This window comes from Panthera onca, chromosome A3, assembly GCF_046562875.1.
Source record: "Panthera onca isolate mPanOnc1 chromosome A3, mPanOnc1 haplotype 2, whole genome shotgun sequence".
NCBI classification, from domain to species: Eukaryota; Metazoa; Chordata; class Mammalia; order Carnivora; family Felidae; genus Panthera; species Panthera onca.
Genome location: NC_138341.1, coordinates 116,051,764 through 116,069,106, shown reverse-complemented (window position 1 = coordinate 116,069,106; position 17,343 = coordinate 116,051,764). Strand labels below are relative to the sequence as shown.

General features: G+C 45.3%; 1 protein-coding gene across 2 annotated transcripts in view; it reads right to left on the bottom strand.

Annotated features, from left to right (window-relative positions):
- Positions 1 to 119: 119 nt before the first annotated feature.
- The window catches only part of ACSS2 (acyl-CoA synthetase short chain family member 2), a 51,112-nt gene continuing 33,888 nt past the window's right edge, over positions 120 to 17,343 (bottom strand). Inside the window, exons 3-19 of one of the 2 annotated variants that reach the window (XM_060616308.3) lie at positions 15,693 to 15,784; positions 15,386 to 15,489; positions 15,069 to 15,141; positions 14,708 to 14,783; positions 14,439 to 14,553; positions 13,613 to 13,651; positions 8,447 to 8,584; positions 6,843 to 7,013; positions 6,401 to 6,534; positions 6,073 to 6,205; positions 5,935 to 5,991; positions 5,659 to 5,739; positions 4,172 to 4,280; positions 2,528 to 2,596; positions 2,014 to 2,190; positions 1,192 to 1,266; positions 120 to 1,048 (exon numbers count right to left, since the gene is read on the bottom strand). In XM_060616308.3, the coding sequence (XP_060472291.1) occupies positions 921 to 1,048; positions 1,192 to 1,266; positions 2,014 to 2,190; positions 2,528 to 2,596; positions 4,172 to 4,280; positions 5,659 to 5,739; positions 5,935 to 5,991; positions 6,073 to 6,205; positions 6,401 to 6,534; positions 6,843 to 7,013; positions 8,447 to 8,584; positions 13,613 to 13,651; positions 14,439 to 14,553; positions 14,708 to 14,783; positions 15,069 to 15,141; positions 15,386 to 15,489; positions 15,693 to 15,784 (1,771 nt within the window). In that variant the 3' untranslated portion in view covers positions 120 to 920. The remainder of the gene's footprint in view (positions 1,049 to 1,191; positions 1,267 to 2,013; positions 2,191 to 2,527; positions 2,597 to 4,171; positions 4,281 to 5,658; positions 5,740 to 5,934; positions 5,992 to 6,072; positions 6,206 to 6,400; positions 6,535 to 6,842; positions 7,014 to 8,446; positions 8,585 to 13,612; positions 13,652 to 14,438; positions 14,554 to 14,707; positions 14,784 to 15,068; positions 15,142 to 15,385; positions 15,490 to 15,692; positions 15,785 to 17,343) is intronic. The other variant, XM_060616317.3, reaches the window with a different exon arrangement.

Here is a 17,343-nt window from a genome sequence, read left to right as displayed (position 1 = left end):
GCCTATAAATGAAGCCCTGCCTAGATCTGCCCAAACCAAAAGTTCTGGAAATAGGATATTGGGGTATGCCTGGGGAAAACCACTCCCTTTCCCATCCCCCACACAAATCAGAACAGCTAGCAAGTACACAGTCTGTAAGACACCTAAGAAAACAAGTCACTGCCTTCTTAAGGTCACAGACTTTATTCCTATAACCATAGGGCCGGAGCATGACTGGAGCAAGAAGAATTTCATCTGAGAGTGTCTCTTATGGGAAGGACTGTTCATGGAAGGATGGGAACAGAGGACAAGGAAGATAAGCTCTTCTGGCCCTAAGAACAAAACACATTTACTCCAGCAAAGCAGCAGATAATCTGAAAACCCTCTGGAAACTGAGCCTGCCTGCATAGCCCCTGAAGCAAATGGGCAGAAAAGCACTGCCATCTGGCACAAAAGGGAATTCAGATCCAGAACAGAACCAGAAAAGTATTTAAAAAAATAATAATCAATTGTTCTGGGACTCACAAACAGGCATTTCTAAGGGAAAATGCATACCCAAGATAAGTAGTGGTGCTTCCTGAGAGAGCTGACAGGATTACAGAGCTGCTTACCTGCTTCAATCTAGGCCCTCACTTGCCCTCTACATCCTTAACTTGAGTAAGGGACATGACTTTCAGGTCCTGTTCTGGGCTCCAAGGGCTCTTAAAGTCTAGGGGCTCAGCAGCAAGCTGATGCTAACCTGGGCCATGTCCTATCTATCTGGCAACCACAGGAAGTTGCCTCCACACAGGGGCAAAGCTGGTCCTCAGTCCCAGACAGCTGGTCAAAAGAGGTGGTATGGGTCTGCACTGGCCCTCAGTACTCCCGGATGGGGGCAGGGAGGATGGGAAAACTTTGCAAAGCCAAGCAGGGGCAAGCCTGGGTGAAGGGCAGGGTCTTGTTTACTGGATGGTCAGGCAGCGGTGGTTGAAGAGCTGGCAGATGACAGTTGGGTCAGCCACAGTAGACGTGTCCCCCAGGTCGTGGTCATTCTGAGCAATCTTCCGAAGCACCCGCCTCATAATTTTCCCTAGGGGACCACAGCCTTCTGGTTATGTGGTGATAGCACTGACCCACTCCAGCCCTGCCAAAATGGCTTCCATCCACACACATTCTGCCACCACTAGGCCTTGGCCAATCCCAAACCCAATCACTTGAGGCCTTTGAACATACCTGAGCGGGTTTTAGGCAAGCCAGGTGCATTCTGGATATAATCCGGTGTGGCAATGGGGCCGATTTTTTCTCTAACTGTAACCAACAAATCATTAAGCATTTCTTCAGTATCATTAGCCAGGCTCCCAAAACCATGGCTTTGTTCCCCACCTATTTTCTCTTCAAGGCTCTGCCCACAGAATCATTCTTAGAGTCACTGCCTTTCTCTCTCTTTTTTTTTAAGTAGGCTCCATGCCCAGTGTGGAGCCCAGTGCAGGGCCCAACCAACATGGGGCCTGAACTCACAACCTTGAGATCAAGACCTAAGCTGAGATCAAGAGTCACACACTTAACCGGCTAAGCCACCCAGGCACCTGGTCTTTCTCTCTTTTCAACACACTTCTACTATCTCATTTCGTATCAATCTTCCTTCATGGAACTCCAACTCTAAGAATCCACCTTCTAGAGTTTAAATCCCACTTTATTAGCAGTGTGGCCTTGGGCAAGTGATTTAACTTCTCTGAGCTCCAATTTCTTCATCTTTAGGATGAGGTAACAATAGGATCTATTTCACAGTGGTGATTATAGGTATAAAATGGATTAATGCATTTAAAGCACTTAGCCCCGTGGTGGCAAAGAGAATTCTATAAATGTCAGCCATTATTATCCTAGTGGAGAGACTAGAGGAGACTGAACGGGAAGGTGGCAATCAGCCCCGAAGGCCCCCTAGGATCTGGTTTATAGTTTGGGGGGCAGCTTGCTCTAGCCTCTTCCCAACAACTTGCTGTGGTAACTTGGCCATCAGGACAGTCCCTACAGTCCCTGCTTAGGGAGGCTTCTCACTCTGCTTCTTGAGTTCCTCGATGAGGGTGGGGCTGAAGGTGTAGCCATCACACAGGGTGACAAAGCAGTAGAGGCATTCGCCCTTCACAGGATGAGGATGGCCGACCACAGCTGCCTCTGCAATAGCCTCATGTTCCACAAGTGCTGACTCCACCTCTGCTGTGCTCAGCAGGTGTCCTTGTCAAGGGAAAGAAAGTGCCATCAGAGAGATCCCATGCTCTACCCCAGCCCCTGTTCCATCTGTGCCTAGAGGGCTGTCCTGGTCTGGTCAAATGGGGAAGCCCCTTCATTCATTCCTCACATGATCTGCTTTGGTTGTCCCACCATCCTGGTTCCCCTCCTCTAAGCACATTCCAGTGTTTATAACTCTTCCTCCAAAACCTCTACCCAAAACTGAATGCTGCACTGTAAGTATGGTTTGGCCAAGGACATCCTGGTTCTCTTGGAAGGCTTTGGCTGGGACTTGCTGGGGAAGTAGTGCTAATGAGAAGGGAAAACAGTCCCTGGCCCTCACCAGATACATTCAGCATGTCATCAATCCTTCCAGTGATCCAATAATAGCCATCCTGGTCCCGTCGGCAGCCTGGAAAGAGAAGAAATACAAAACATGATAAATACCTCACAGTAGGGTACACGATCCATATTATCAAACTGCTACACCCACTGCAGTAGTCTCCTAACAATCTTCCTGCTTCTATACCATGGTAGCCAGCCTCCAAGATAGCCACACTGATTTCCACTTTCTGATGATATTCAGACTTCTGTGTAGTCCTCTTCCTCATTGTACTTGGGTTAGTCTGCATGATCAACAGAATTTGGCAGAAGTAATGGGATGTCGTTTCTGACATTAGATTATAGAAGACGCCGTGGCTTCTATGTTGGTGGCATTTTCTCAGATTATATGCTCTGGGGGAAGTCAGCTGCCATGTCATGAGTATCCCTGTGGAGAGGTGAGGAACTGAGGGCTGCTGCCAACAGCCACATGAGTGAGCTTGGCAACAGGTCCTCCAGGCTCAATTAAACCTTCAAATGACTGCAGCCCCAACCAACAGCTTCACTGCAACCCATGAGAGACTCTCAATGAGAATTTCTGACAAAGCCACTAACAAATTCCTGATCCTCAGAAATTGTGAGATATCTGTCATTTTAAGCCACCAAGTTTGGAGGTAATTTGTTCCATGGCAACAGATAACTAATATACTCACCTAAAGTCTGTTCTCCATAAATCAGTTATTTTCTAAACAATAAACCAGTTCTTGTCACTTGTCTGCTTAACAACCCATAAAGGTCTCCCCCATTGTACACATTTGGATTTTGGATAAAATCCAAAGTCTTCACCATGACCCACAAGGTCCTACATTATCTACCTCTCCAACTTCATGTAATATTCTTCCCTTCTCTTTGCTCACTATACTTCAGCCACACAGGTTTTGGTCTGCTCCTCAGACATTTCAAGCTTATGTCTCTGCACAGAACACTCACTCTTACTCCAAAATTTTCCCATTCCTGGCTGCCTTCTCACTCTACAGGTCTCTGGTCAAATATCACTTCCACGAAGCCTTCTCTCACCAGCCCATGTATGGTGGCCATTCCTGCAGACATCCTTTATCCTGTAACACTGTTTATTTTTCTTCATAGCACTTGTCACTAAGATAAGCTTATTTACTTGTTTGCTGTATTTATTGTCTATCTCCCTTTGCTAGAATATAAGCCCCGTGTGAACAGAAGCCTTGTCTACCTTATTCATGGTAATATCCCCTATGCTTAGATCAGTGCCTAGACATAGTAGGTAATAAATCGTTATGGATGAATGGATTGGTGGATAGAGTCATGGCCAAACACAGGCTCTAGACATGAGGATGCACATGACATAGTAATACATACTGCTGCATGCCCCATCTCTTTTAGCACAGGAACAATGGAAACAAGAACCTCTTTCCTCATATATCAAATCAGATGGTTCCATGCTGAGACTTTCCATACAACACTCATACCTGCTCTTAGTCTTCTGTATAGTTCTGCCTGGATATTAGGCACTGACACATAGAATACATTCCTCTCTCTGTTACTCTACAGCCCTAACCAACTCTTCCTGAAAAAGGAAGGGGAAGATACATGTCTTGGTGGGAGGTGTGGGAAAGGGATAGCTAAGGCTCACCATCTCCTGTCACATAGTACCCAGGGAACTTCTTAAAGTAGGTGGCCTCAAAGCGTTCATGGTTCCCATAGACTGTGCGCATGATTCCTGGCCAGGGCTGCTTGAACACCTAGGGAGTGAGAAAGGCACAGTGGTCACATCTGCTACACTGCCTCACTGGAAGACAATCACAGTCTTGCCAAACCTGAGAAGAAATGGCTTGAATGCCCTTTCTGAGAAGTAGAACAAAGTACAGGCTTCAGAGATAGACAATCCAGGTTTAGAATCCCAGATCTACCATTTACTAACTGTGTGACCTCAGGTTAGTAACTTTACCTCTCTGAGCTTCAGGATCCTCTTCTGTAAAACAGAGAAAATAATCTCAACCTCCCAAAGTTGTTGGGAGGATTGAATTAATGATATTTGGAAGCTGTCTAGTACAATGTTTTTTTTATTAAAAAAATTTTTTTTTAACATTTTTATTTTTTGAGAGACATAGTGTGAGCAGGAGAGGGGCAGACAAAGAGGGAGTCAAATTCCAAAGCAGGCTCCAGGCTCCGAGCTGCCAGCACAGAGCCCAATGCGGGGCTTGAACTCACCAACTGTGAGATCATGACCTGAGCTGAAGTTGGACTTAACCGACTGAGCCATCCAGGCACCCCTGTCTAGTACAATGTTCTATTAGTGATAAGCATTTAGTAAATTTGAGTCTCCTCAGGAAATCAGGTCCAGTTTGATATAAGTGAAGATAGTCACATAAAAATGAATAAATAATTATTGCCCCGATAATAATATCCTGTGGCAGTAGACTGATGAGATACATGAAATTTCCAGGCTAAGAGTCAAAAGGTCTGGATTTATGTCCTGCCCTTGTAACTAACTTGCTCTTAGTAAAGTAGGATGGAAGGGGGGCGGGGTAGATTATCTTCCTACAAGTACTAATACAAAAATCACAACATCTAACATTTGTTAAACACTAACTTAGATTCTGTGCTAAATCCTTCACATGGGTTATCTAACCAATCCAGCAACTTTAGGAGACAAAGGTACTATATAACCCTGTATTACAGATGAGGAAATTTAGGTTCAGAGGTACTAGGCCACCTATCTGAGGTCCCAGAAGGGGCAGAGCCAGGATTTGAACCCAAGCAGGTTGACTCTGGAGCCTATATGATTTTCCACTATGTTTTAAAGACTCCTTTCACACTAGAATATTTGTCAAAGGAAGAGTTGGGCCTAAGTTTTATGGACCCAAAAAGGCATCATCAGGAATCTTTGAGGAGAGGCCTCAAGAGCCAAAGTGGGCCAAAAGGCAGAGAGGCAGGCAAAGTATCCAGAAGGATTTCCTCCAGGGTCTCTCTGCAGAGGATAAACTCTCAATCATGGAGCTTTACCCACAAGCACCCACCAACAGAGATTAGGTTCTAAACTCTGAAGCAAAGTACAACATTCGTTGCAGTACTCTTTCCCCTCAACTCCTAAAAGACATCCAAGGGTTAGGGCCTTACCAGGTAACCTTCAGCTTCACCTTCCAACTCTTCCCCAGACTCATTCAAGATTGCAGGAGCAACACCAAAGAACGGGAAGGTCTAGAAGCAAGCAGGAGACAGGACTCAAGAACAGGAATGTGGCAACTCTGACTCAATTCTCTACCTCTCCCAAGGATCCCCAGAGCCCCAGATACCTCACACATATCAATCTAGTTCCCCACCCTCTGCCTAGGCCAAATGTCCCGAGATTCTACTCCTGCTTAGCCTAGGACTAGGCAAGGGAGCCACACTCACAGCAGAACCAGGCTTCATTGGTGTGGCACCAGGGAGGGGGGTCAGCATATGGCCACCCTGTGGAAGTCAGACATCAGGAGTTTGAGTCAGTTTTCCCACACTGTCCCTGAGCCCCAGCCTTCTAAGTCCTTTACTCACTGTCTCTGTCTGCCAGAAGGTGTCCACGATGGAACAGCGCTGGGCACCGACCACCCGGTGGTACCACAGCCAGGCCTCAGGGTTAATGGGTTCACCCACTGTGCCTAGCACCTGTAAGGATGCCCGGCTATGCCTTGGGCAGGGGAGTGGAGAAAGAGGAAGGCTCTGAGTACCATTGGGAACCAGGAAAACATGCCTAGGCTCTTCTGCCCCCTCCCCTATTCTAGGCCAAGGAGTTGGAACAATGGAATGGAAAAGACTACACAAAGGTCAGCACCTAGCTCTGAGGAACACTCATGGGGCAGCAGCCAGGAAGGGGGGGTCTCACCTGGTGACAGGCTCATCTCCAAACTTCATGAGCAGGCGGATGGCTGTGGGTGCTGTATAGAACTTGGTCACCTTGTACTTATCCACGATGCTCCACAGGCGGCTCACATCCGGGTATGTGGGAATCCCCTCAAACTAACCCCAGTGAAGGCTGGTCATTCCTAGTCCTTCCCAACAGTCCCTCAGTTCCCCTACCATACCCTCAGGCTCAGTATTTTGCCCTTTCTAACAAACCCATGTCTTCACTCCCTTACCAGATAAACCAAGAGAACTTCCCAGTCAGTATATATAACCCCCTCAGAACTCCCCTTTCTCCAGGAAACAGGTCATTGTGTAAGTACCCCTGTCCATAAACCAAGTGGCCTTGGGAGATTGTCATCTATGATCATCTTGTCCATCCCCTAAGTAAGCCAAGTATCCTTGAGTCCCAGCTCCCTTCTCACCAAAACACTGGTGGCGCCATTGGCCAATGGCCCATAGGTGACGTAGGAGTGGCCAGTGATCCAGCCGATGTCTGCTGTGCACCAGAACACATCCTCTGCGTGGAAGTCAAACACATACTTGAAGGTTGTGGCCACATAGAGCATGTAGCCCCCAACAGTGTGTACTACACCCTGGAGGAAGAATAGGGCCTCAGGTTGGGGCCTTGGGCTCACCCCCACAGACCACCAAACATACATAGGCTGGACAGAGCTAGAGGAAGATCCTCCTCAGGGATTCTAGCCCTGCCAGCACCCCTTTCATAGCACCCATCTCTCTTCTATCCCTTTTTCTCCATGTTCCCATCTCACACCCATACACATGCATAGTCAGTCTGTCATTCATATCCACACCCTAAAATGGTATTTCTGAGCCACCACTTTCACACACATGGGCACTTCTAGAACACTCACATCTAACAGTGTCTCTGTTTTATATTTATGCACACACAGTCAATTACACATTGACAGAGTAAGAGTGGGCAAAGAAGATAATCTTCTTTGCTTACTCTACCAGTACCCCATCCCTAGGAAAAAGAGGCCAAAATTGTGCTTCTAAAGCCCCACTAAGAGATATTCAAGCATATAGAGAGAAGAATATAGGGATGAGGTGAGTGGAAGGTAGGATGATAAATCTTTTAAGTTGATGGAAAAATCAGTTTTGTTTCTGGCTCACACACTGTGCCCTGGGAAGGACTAGATGTTAACAGTGTGACTTGTGGAAGGAACTGAACTCTAAGAGACATAGTCTAGGAGTCCAGTAAGAATCCCTGTGGCCAATCTCCATTGGCTTTGAGTTCACAGCACAGCTCTCCTTCAATCAAACCACAGGGCATAGACAAGGAACAGTCAGATACATGAACTGATCCTTTTCTCCTTTTCTGGGCACTCATGAAAGCCCCCACCTAAACTATCTCACCCTGGGCGTCAACATTTAATGATTGAGGATTTATGTCTTTTTCAAATTCTTTTTTTTTTTTCAAATAGAGAGAATGCAAGTAGGGGAGAGGGGCAGAGGGAGAGAAAGAGAGAGAGAATCTTAAATAGTCTCATGTTCAGCACAGAGTCTGATATAGGGCTCAATCCCACGACCCCAGGATCATGACCTGAGGCAAAATCAAGAGTTGGATGCTTCAGGCACCTGGGTGGCTCAGTTGGTTAAGCGCCAGACTTGGCTCAGGTCATGTTCTCGCGGTTCATGATTCAATCCCTACATCGGACTTTGTGTGGGCAGCTCAGAACCTGGAGCCATCTTCAGAGTCTGTGTCTCCCTCTCTCATGGCCCCTTCCCTGCTCACACTCTGTCTCTCTCTCAAAAGTAAATAAAGCATTAAATTTTTTTTTTTTTAATTTAGATGCTCAACTGACTGCAGCACCCAGTCTCCCCGAGGATTTATGTCTTAATTTGATTTAGAAAAGGTAATGTGACAGTTCCCAAACTCAGGATTAGAGAGTAAAATCTGTATCATCATTCTTCCTCAGAAACTCATTTCTCACCACTACACAGTACACACACACACACACACACACACACACACATGCACCCATGCACACACGCACATACTTGCCTTGGGTTTGCCTGTGGAGCCACTGGTGTACAGGATGAAGAGTGGGTCCTCAGCATCACACCACTCAGGCTCACACTCATCCTCTGCCTCTTGCATGAGTTCATGCCACCACAAGTCAATCCCTTGGTTCCAGGAGATCTGCAGGGGTAGGAAGACAGGAATGGGCAGAGAAGAACTGTAACAGCTCAAGACAGGAGTAGAGACCCACCTACCTGGCACCTGGGATTGGGATAGTAACCCCAGGTGGGGGTGCTGGGAGGGAGGGAACTGTGAGGGTGGAATGCAACAGAGAACAGGAGCAGAACAGCAGGCTTCTTGGGTACTCCTAACACCCTACTCCAGAGCTCCTCTTATGTGGCATCAGGTTGAGGAGGGCACCTTGGTTGGTCCCTTCTCATCCTTCAGTTCGTAGCTTAAATGTCACCTTCATGGAAGGGTTTTCCCTAAACAGTATCTGGTAGATTCCCAACCCCATCCTCACCCTTGTTATTTTTCTTGATCACAACACCATGTTTCCTTCCTATACAGTACATATTTCCAGTTATTTTATTTAGTTATTTGCTTGATTACTGTCTTCCCAACCAAATAGTGAACTCTATGAGTGCAATGGCATGTTCGACTTCTTTCTTTCTTTCTTTCTTTATCTCTTTCTTTCTTTCTTTTTTTCTTTCTTTCTTTCTTTCTTTCTTTCTTTCTTTCTTTCTTTCTTTCTTTCTTTCTAACAATGAGCAAAATCCCTGGCACTCAATACATACTCTACATTTTTTTTTGGATGAATGAATATACACACACAGGCCTACATACAAACATATGTACTTATGGGACTAGTGGCTTATCAGCAGGGATGCAGACACCACCCAATTCAGAAATGCAAAATTAGTCAGAGCCTGCAGGTGAAGCGGGCACCTGGCCCTGTTAGTATTGAAAAAAGTCAACAGCTTTTGGTCCAAGCGCCTTTTCCTGAATGTCTAGACCTTATCCATATCTGCAGGTTTGTACCCTAGCTCCACCCCTGCCTTTACACCACTGGTACCAATGGGTTTCCCACAGACATATTTGTTTGAGGTTCCATTCAGCACAAAGCCTGCTTTACGTTGGTGGAAAAGGACCAACATGGACTTCTCCCACGAGAGGGGTGTCCCCCTCTACTGGAGTGTCTTTGATAACTACTTCTGAATCTGTTATCCTGAAATTTTTCTAGCCTCTCCTTGAAACTATTTTACTTTCCTAGTTATATCAGCTCTCTAAACAGCCACCTTTCTGAGTCTACCCTGTGCTAAGGGAAGTTGAGATTCCCTGAACTTGTCCAAATATTACACTGGATCTCATCCTAGTTCTGCCACTTCCTAACTACATATGACCTTGGGCAAGTCACTTTACCTAAAGTCGGTTCATTTTAAAATGAGGACAGTTCTGGGCACCCGGGTGGCTTAGTCGGTTAAGCATCTGACTTCAGCTCAGGTCATGATCTCATGGTTTGTGGTTTCAAGCACTGCATTGGGCTCTGTGCTGACATGACAGCTCAGAGCCTGGAGCCTGTTTCGGATTCTGTGTCCTCTTCTCTCTCTGCCCCTTGCCGGCTCTCTCTCAAAAATAAATAAACATTTAAAAAAAATTTTTTTAAATAAATAAAATGAGGATAATTCTTCTTTCCCTAACGGTCTCACAGGATTTGGGGAACATCAAAAGAAAAAGGCATTATCTGGTAAACATCAAACCTTGAATTGTCCTTTGGAGTGGGAAAGACTGATGAATGTCAGGAAGGATAGAAGTTAGTTCAGTTCCACTGAACTCCTCTAGGACATAAATTTAAGGGTGTGATAATGGGAACTGTTTTGGGTTTGCTTTGGCTATCACAAAGTCCTTTCATATTAATTAGCTTCTTGTATGTTCAATGGCCCTGGCTCGCAGGTAGACATGATCATGTAAGAGAAACACCCTACTCCCTATTCCCAATGTATGGCTATATGTTAATTTACTGTGTACATATTTGGTTTAAAAACCCCCAAGTGTTAAACGCATACCTTGATAAGTTATAAAATGATTCTCTAGCCACTCATCTCTTTCTGTACAATCTGCCCCTTACTTTAGAGAATTTGAAGTTTCTGGCACATAAACATCATAAGAATGACAAGCCCAGGCTGAATAAGGCACCATTAAAAAGAAGAAGAGGGGCGCCTGGGTGGCATAGTCAGTTAAGCGTCCGACTTCAGCCAGGTCACGATCTCGCGGTCCGTGAGTTCGAGCCCCGCGTCGGGCTCTGGGCTGATGGCTCGGAGCCTGGAGCCTGTTTCCGATTCTGTGTCTCCCTCTCTCTCTGCCCCTCCCCCCGTTCATGCTCTGTCTCTCTCTGTCCCAAAAATAAATAAAAAACGTTGAAAAAAAAATTAAAAAAAAAAAGAAGGAGAAGGAGAAGAAAAAGAAGAAAAAAGAAGAAGAAAAAGAAAGAAGAGAAAGACACTGCCCACAAGCTAGAAAACACTAAAACACACCTTATTTTTTAATGGAACAGCCACAGGGGCCTACACATATATTATCACATGGGCACTTTGTTTCTGCCAAATGATCTACTTGAGATGAGGGCATTAATGTATTTAAGTAGAAGAGTGTCAGTATTGCTTTGGGCAAATGGTACTTGTCTACAGTACTGGTTTGAATTGTCATAGAAAAGGCACTAGGTACATGTAAGTGCAAAGCAGAGTTACACTGTGGCAATGAGGAGATTCTTGTAATCTTGCAAAACGGTTTCCTTTGTGGGTATGTGGGTGAAAAGGGCCGGTATTCCAGGTGTGGAACCGATAAACAGCACCAGGAAGCAGGATGAGCTCAATTAGTGGTGCAAACTCGTTGGTTGTGAATTGGGTGTGTGCCTATGAGAGCCCAGAGCTTTGAACCAGGAAAAGATCTCAATTTTCTGAAGTAAGAATGGAGTTGGCCTTTGTCCTTGGACCAGGATAGCCTGGGAAGGCAACTGCCAGGTATGAGAGAGGAACGTGAGGACACTCATAGGTGACGTGATTGAGAAGAGTACCTCCAAATTGTGCCAGGTGCTCCCTTGAAAAATGCTTAAGGATGATGGGGTATAGAGCTCTCCCGAGATTTCTGCAGCTTTGACTGCCATTATCAGACCAATAAACCTGGACTTCGTAAGCCTACTCTTATGGTCTTTGGTTTTGGGTAACTGACTATTTTCACTTCCAAGAACCAAAAGTTCAGAGCCTGTGGCCTAAAGGTCTCTGGTATTAAGAATTATAGGAGCTTATTTCTTTTCTGGTTTCCCTTTTAGAAATGCCAGGCTGTCTGCTATGTTAAAAGCAATAAAAGCTACGGGGTGCCTGGGTGGCCCAGCCGGTTAAGTGGCCGATTTTGGCTCAGGTTTATGATCTCAGTCTGTGGGTTCAAGCCCCACGTCAGGCTCTGTGTGGACAGCTCAGAACCTGGAGCCTGCTTCAGATTCTGTGTCTCCCTCTCTCTCTGCCCCTCCTCTGTTGATACGCTCTCTCTCTCAAAAATAAATAAACATTTTTTAAAAAGCAATAAAAACTAACATTTATAGTTACTATGTGTCAAAATCATTATATATACTGACAAAACCCTATCAGGTAGGAACAATTATTATCATTATTCAACAGATGGAGAAACCGAGGCAAGAGAGCTTAAGTACTTTGTCCAAGTTTCCACAGTAGCAAGTGACACCACTAGGATTTGAACCCAAGTAGTGTGGCTCCAGAGTCTATACTCTAACCACTGAGTTTGTTACCCTCTTTCAAGAGAAATGTCTTAGGTCTCTGCCTGACTTTTAAAAGGAAAGTAATATACCCTGGGAATCAGATCTGTCTCCACCATGCTATGAGAACAGAGAAAAAAAGATTATATTTACCCTTAGCCAAAGGGGTTAATAATAGAAGACTTAGAGTAAGAGACCCTATAAGGAAGGTAAAATTCAGAGGAATAATGAATTTTATGTTTTGTTTTAATAGAGGAAGTGGTTTCCTTTCAAGCATGTATTATCATCTCTCCATTATTGATAAGGGAACTGAAACCCAGAGAGGAGAAACAACTTATTCAAGGTCATACAGCTAAAAATCAGTCTCTGGGGCCGCCTGTGTGGCTCAGTCGGTTAAGCATTGGAATTCGGCTCAGGTCATGACCTGATGGTTCATGGGTTTAAGCCGCACATCAGGCTCTACACTGTCAGTGTGGAGTACGCTTGGAATTCTCTCCTTCCCTCTTCCTCTCTCTCTATGCCTCCCCCACTTGCACTTTCTTACTCTCTCTCAAAATAAATAAATAAACTTTATTTTTTAAAAATTGGTCTCTAGGGGCGCCTGGGTGGCTCAGTTGGTTGGGCGTCCGGCTTCAGCTCAGGTCATGATCTCACAGTTTGTGGGTTCGAGCCCCGCACTGGGCTCTGCTGACAGCTTAGAGACTGGAGCCTGCTTCAAATTCTGTGTTTCCTTCTCTCTCTGCTCCTTCCCCGCTCATGCTCTGTCTCTCTCTCTCCTTCAAAAATAAACAAAAACATTAAAAAAAAAATTTTTTTTAAATCGGTCTCTGGACTCTAAGTCTAGTCTTCCCTCTATTCTAATCTGCTTTGAGCTCCCATTTAGGAATCTCCCTTCTCAGAATCACCTACAATGTAATTTTTATTCAATCTAGCACTTAATTATATCAGAGAGTTTATGTGCAGTTTATAAATCCTAAAGTACTATATAAAGGTATTTAGGAATTTTCTTCCTTGTTGTCCTATATAAAACTGAGGTTTTCATCCCCAACTTGATGGTGAATTCCTAAGGTCAAGTTCTGTGCCTCCTCTCTTGCTCTCCTCCTATCTCCCAGGGCTCTGCCCCAGCTAAGTATATAGTAAAAACTTTCTGACAAGTTACTTGGTTATCTCTCCCACAAAGGTCCTAAGCAACAGGAGTGAAATGGGATGCCTGTTGCTACCTTTCTGAGATTCATGCTCTATGCCAGTTCAGAGAGGTAGCAATAGGCATTTTGTTTCATGACTCTTCAGAGTGACTTAGATGGCAAAGGACCCCGGGGGGCAGACAGAAAGGGGTTAGGACTGGCAGCCACCTCCATGGGGAAAACAGGCAAAGAGCAGATGGAAACACAGACAAACACGCAGAGAAGCAGTACCCAAGGCAGTGCAGAGGTGGATACCTGGGGCCAGATGCGCTTGGGTTTCTCTTTCAGCTTACCCTGTTAAGAGCCCATGGAAAGGGTGGTGAGCAGGGTCTGTGTATAGGGAAGTGGGAGGGAAGGGTCAATGTGTTCCGAACCTTTACTGCCTCCTTTCCTTTAGGCTCCCCAACCTATATTTTCCTGATCTTATTCCCAGCATCTATACACTCATAATCCCTAATGCTGAATGGGGTCTCCAATCTCCCCAGAGTGGACTATAGCCCTATGACCATGCAAGGCCCCTCAAGTCACAGAATCTCAGGAATGCTTTGTCCTTCTGGACCCTGGAGCTTTCATCCTTCATGCCCTTAGACCTTTGGGCTTTTCCATCATTTCCACTAAAAGTGCTGGATCCAAAGCTAACAAGGGCCATATCTTGAGGGCCAAATTCTGGTCCTTCCATCGTGGCACCACATAGGTAGCCCATTCCAAGACATAGTCCAGTATACAGTTACCCAAATAGCCCATTTCTTTCTTTCTTTTTTTTTTTAAATTATGGTTGACTAAGCCCATTTTTAACCTAAACCCAAGCCCTGAAGGTCCCTTATACCCACCAGGATACCCCAACCAGCATAGAGTCTCCCTTATAATCTCTCCTGCTGAGTTCCCACAGTACGAGAGACTCCCTACTGACATTCAAGGTCAAAATCCCCCAGAGGAGGAGGCCTCTGGAGGCATTCCTAGGACTGTTCCCAGATCCTCTCAGCATTATGATGAGGAAGCAAAGAAGGACATTAAGAACTTCCTGGACAGGAAGAGGGAGCCAATTTGAGCCTAGATGAGAGCAGAGAAGTACCAGACTCACCTGCACATCCGGGCATGGCCTCTTAATGGGGGGAGACTGGCTGGGAGAGTCACTTGTGCCCAGCTCTGCCCGCCCCAGGTGCTTGACCACAATGCAGCATCTCACAGGGAAGCCCCTAGAAGGAAAAACCTGAAGTAGTAGGCTGCCTTGCTCAAAAGAGAATTTGGCAGGACCCACCCATGTCCATCTAGGATAGAAGGGACAAAGGGAGTCTGGTACTGGCGAAAGGCCCAGTTGACCAAGAGCAGTAGCCAACCAAACACACTTACTTCTCCCGACACTTCTCCAGGGCCTCGTCAGCCAGTTCCTTCAGGTTCACAAGCTTTTCCCCCCTGTAGAAGGCATCTTTGGGGAGCAATAGACATTCCAGGACTTAGAAAGGCACCACACTCCTAGCCCCTTATCCCTAGTGAGCACAATGTTCATGGAGCCCTTCCTGAGGTAGGCCTCTTGATTCTGGCTCTTCCAATTGATTTGAGCTGAGAGGGTCATGTGAGGTGGAATCCGGAGGTAGGTAAGGGTAGGCAGTGCCTACCCTCTATGCTGAGCAGTCACAAACACCAACTGGCTAATTAGAGACCAAAACTTCAGGTGTGGAGGTTCTTGAAAAGGGGTGAGAGAATTAGTCACCTGTAGTGATAAGAAGGCTGCAACTGGAATCCAGGATCCGTTCACATAGAGACTCTGCAGAGAAGCCTGCAAACTAGGGAAAAGAAGGAAGACTAAGGGAGAGGAGGACCTAGAAGCTGAGTAAACAAGGAAAAGAGACACTTTTAAAACCTTCACGGTTTCTAAGCCACGGTCCTAGAAGAAACTAGATAACTGATATGGAACAAACATTCTAAACTCCTTAGTTTGGTTCTTAAGCTCCTTCATCATCCAGGCCCACCCTACTTCCCCAGAGCCCCATCCCCCACTAGGTCCTTTTTTCCAGCCCAAATTCCTACCACAATGGAGTGCAGAGCCCCAAGGCGGGCACACGCCAGCATGGCCACCACGAGCTCTGGTATCATGGGCATGTAGATGGCCACCCGGTCGCCCTTCCGAATACCTGCAAATAAAAGACACAGATCATGCACCATGTACCCTTCCTGTTGCTACTTGCTCCTTCTCATTCAGCTACTGCTCACTGCACAGCTGACCTTTTCTGTTCTCCTAGTACCACATTCCTTCCATTCCTTGTCTACTTCCCCTAAATCCTCAGATATCCCTAGGCAGTCCCCTCCAGTCCCTGTCTCATACCCCTGCACTCACCCTGTTTTTGGAGAACATTGCTGAATCGACACACTTGGATCAGAAGCTCACGATATGTGATCTGGGTGGTCTCCTCTGGTTCATTGCCCTCCCTGAGATACATCAGAAAGAATTAGTCATTAGGGAAATTATATATATTCAAACAAAAAACAGGAGCAGTCATATATCCATTTGGTAACACCAAGGCTCCTTGTGAATGTTCTGTGAGGGTGAGCTATCTGCCATCACACCTTATTCTGACTGGTCAGATACTTTAGCATTTTAGGGGCACCTGGGTGGCTCAGTCAGTTAAACGTCTGACTCTTGGTCTCGGCTTAGGTCAGGATCTCTCAGTTCATGAGTTCAAGCCCTGCATCAGGCTCCGTGCTGACAGCACAGAGCCTGCTTGGGATTCTCTTCCTCTCCTTCTCTCTCTCTGCCCTTCCCCTGCTTGTGCACTTGCTGGCTCTCGCTTGCTCTCTCTCTCCCAAAATAAATAAACCTAAAAAAAAATTAAAATATACTTTATACACAAGATGTGTATCATTGGATAATGTACTTCCATTTGCAAGCCTCACTTAGGTTGGTAAAATGGGATGATGATCACTTCTCTTCCATCCTAGGGGTGTATTAAGCAGAAATGGTATCATAGATGTGATTCCTCCTGAGCACTGTGTCAAGACTGCATTGGTGTTATTCACAGTGGGATCTCCAGATCACCTGCACCCAAGGGAACTTATTAAAATACAGATTCCTGAGCTCTACCACAGATATACTAAATCAGAATCTCAGGGTCCAAGAATCTGCCACTTTATTACAAGCTGGTATAAAGGTTCACTTGGTGATTCTGATACATATTTAAAGTTTCAGAATCACCACCTTCTATCAGCTGATTTCTGTCTACCTCCTCAGCCTTGCCTCCTACTCCTCTCAGCCTGGTTTCCTTCAGTTATTCCTTCATTTGTTCATTTGCTTATTCAACAAATACTATATGCTATATACATGTATAGAAATAAGGCACTGATGAACAAGATTAACGAGATCCCTGACAACATGGAGCTTATATTCCAATGACAGTGCAAAAGTATACAAGTAACAAATACAGCCAAGATCATTTCAGATAATAAGCATTATGAGGGATATAAAGAATGATATAATGGGGTGCCTGGGTAGCTCAGTGGGTTAAGAGTCTGACTTCGGTTCAGGTCATGATCTTGACATTCATGGGTTCAAGTCCCACATCAGGCTCTGTGCTGACAGCTCAGAGCCTGGAGTCTGCTTCTAAATCTGTCTCCCTCTCTCTCTGCCCCTCCCCTGCTCACACACACGTGCACATGCACACTCTCTCAAAAATAAATATTAAAAAAAAGAATGATATAATAAGTGACTGGTGAGAAATACATTTTTAAAAAGATATCTTAATGAACTTTCATAATTATACGTGAAGATTTAACAATAAGAATATTCCTCTGGTGTTTTTGTTTTCAATTTTATGATTTTTTGAATAATACATACATACTAATGGTACCACATAAAAAGATACGAAATGAAAAGTGTCCATCCACCCCTACTCCTCAATCACTGCCAACTGGCAACCACTGTTAGTACTATGTTGTGTAACTTTCCAGAAATAGTCAATATGTAGATAGGACCATTCCTAATAGGTTGGAGG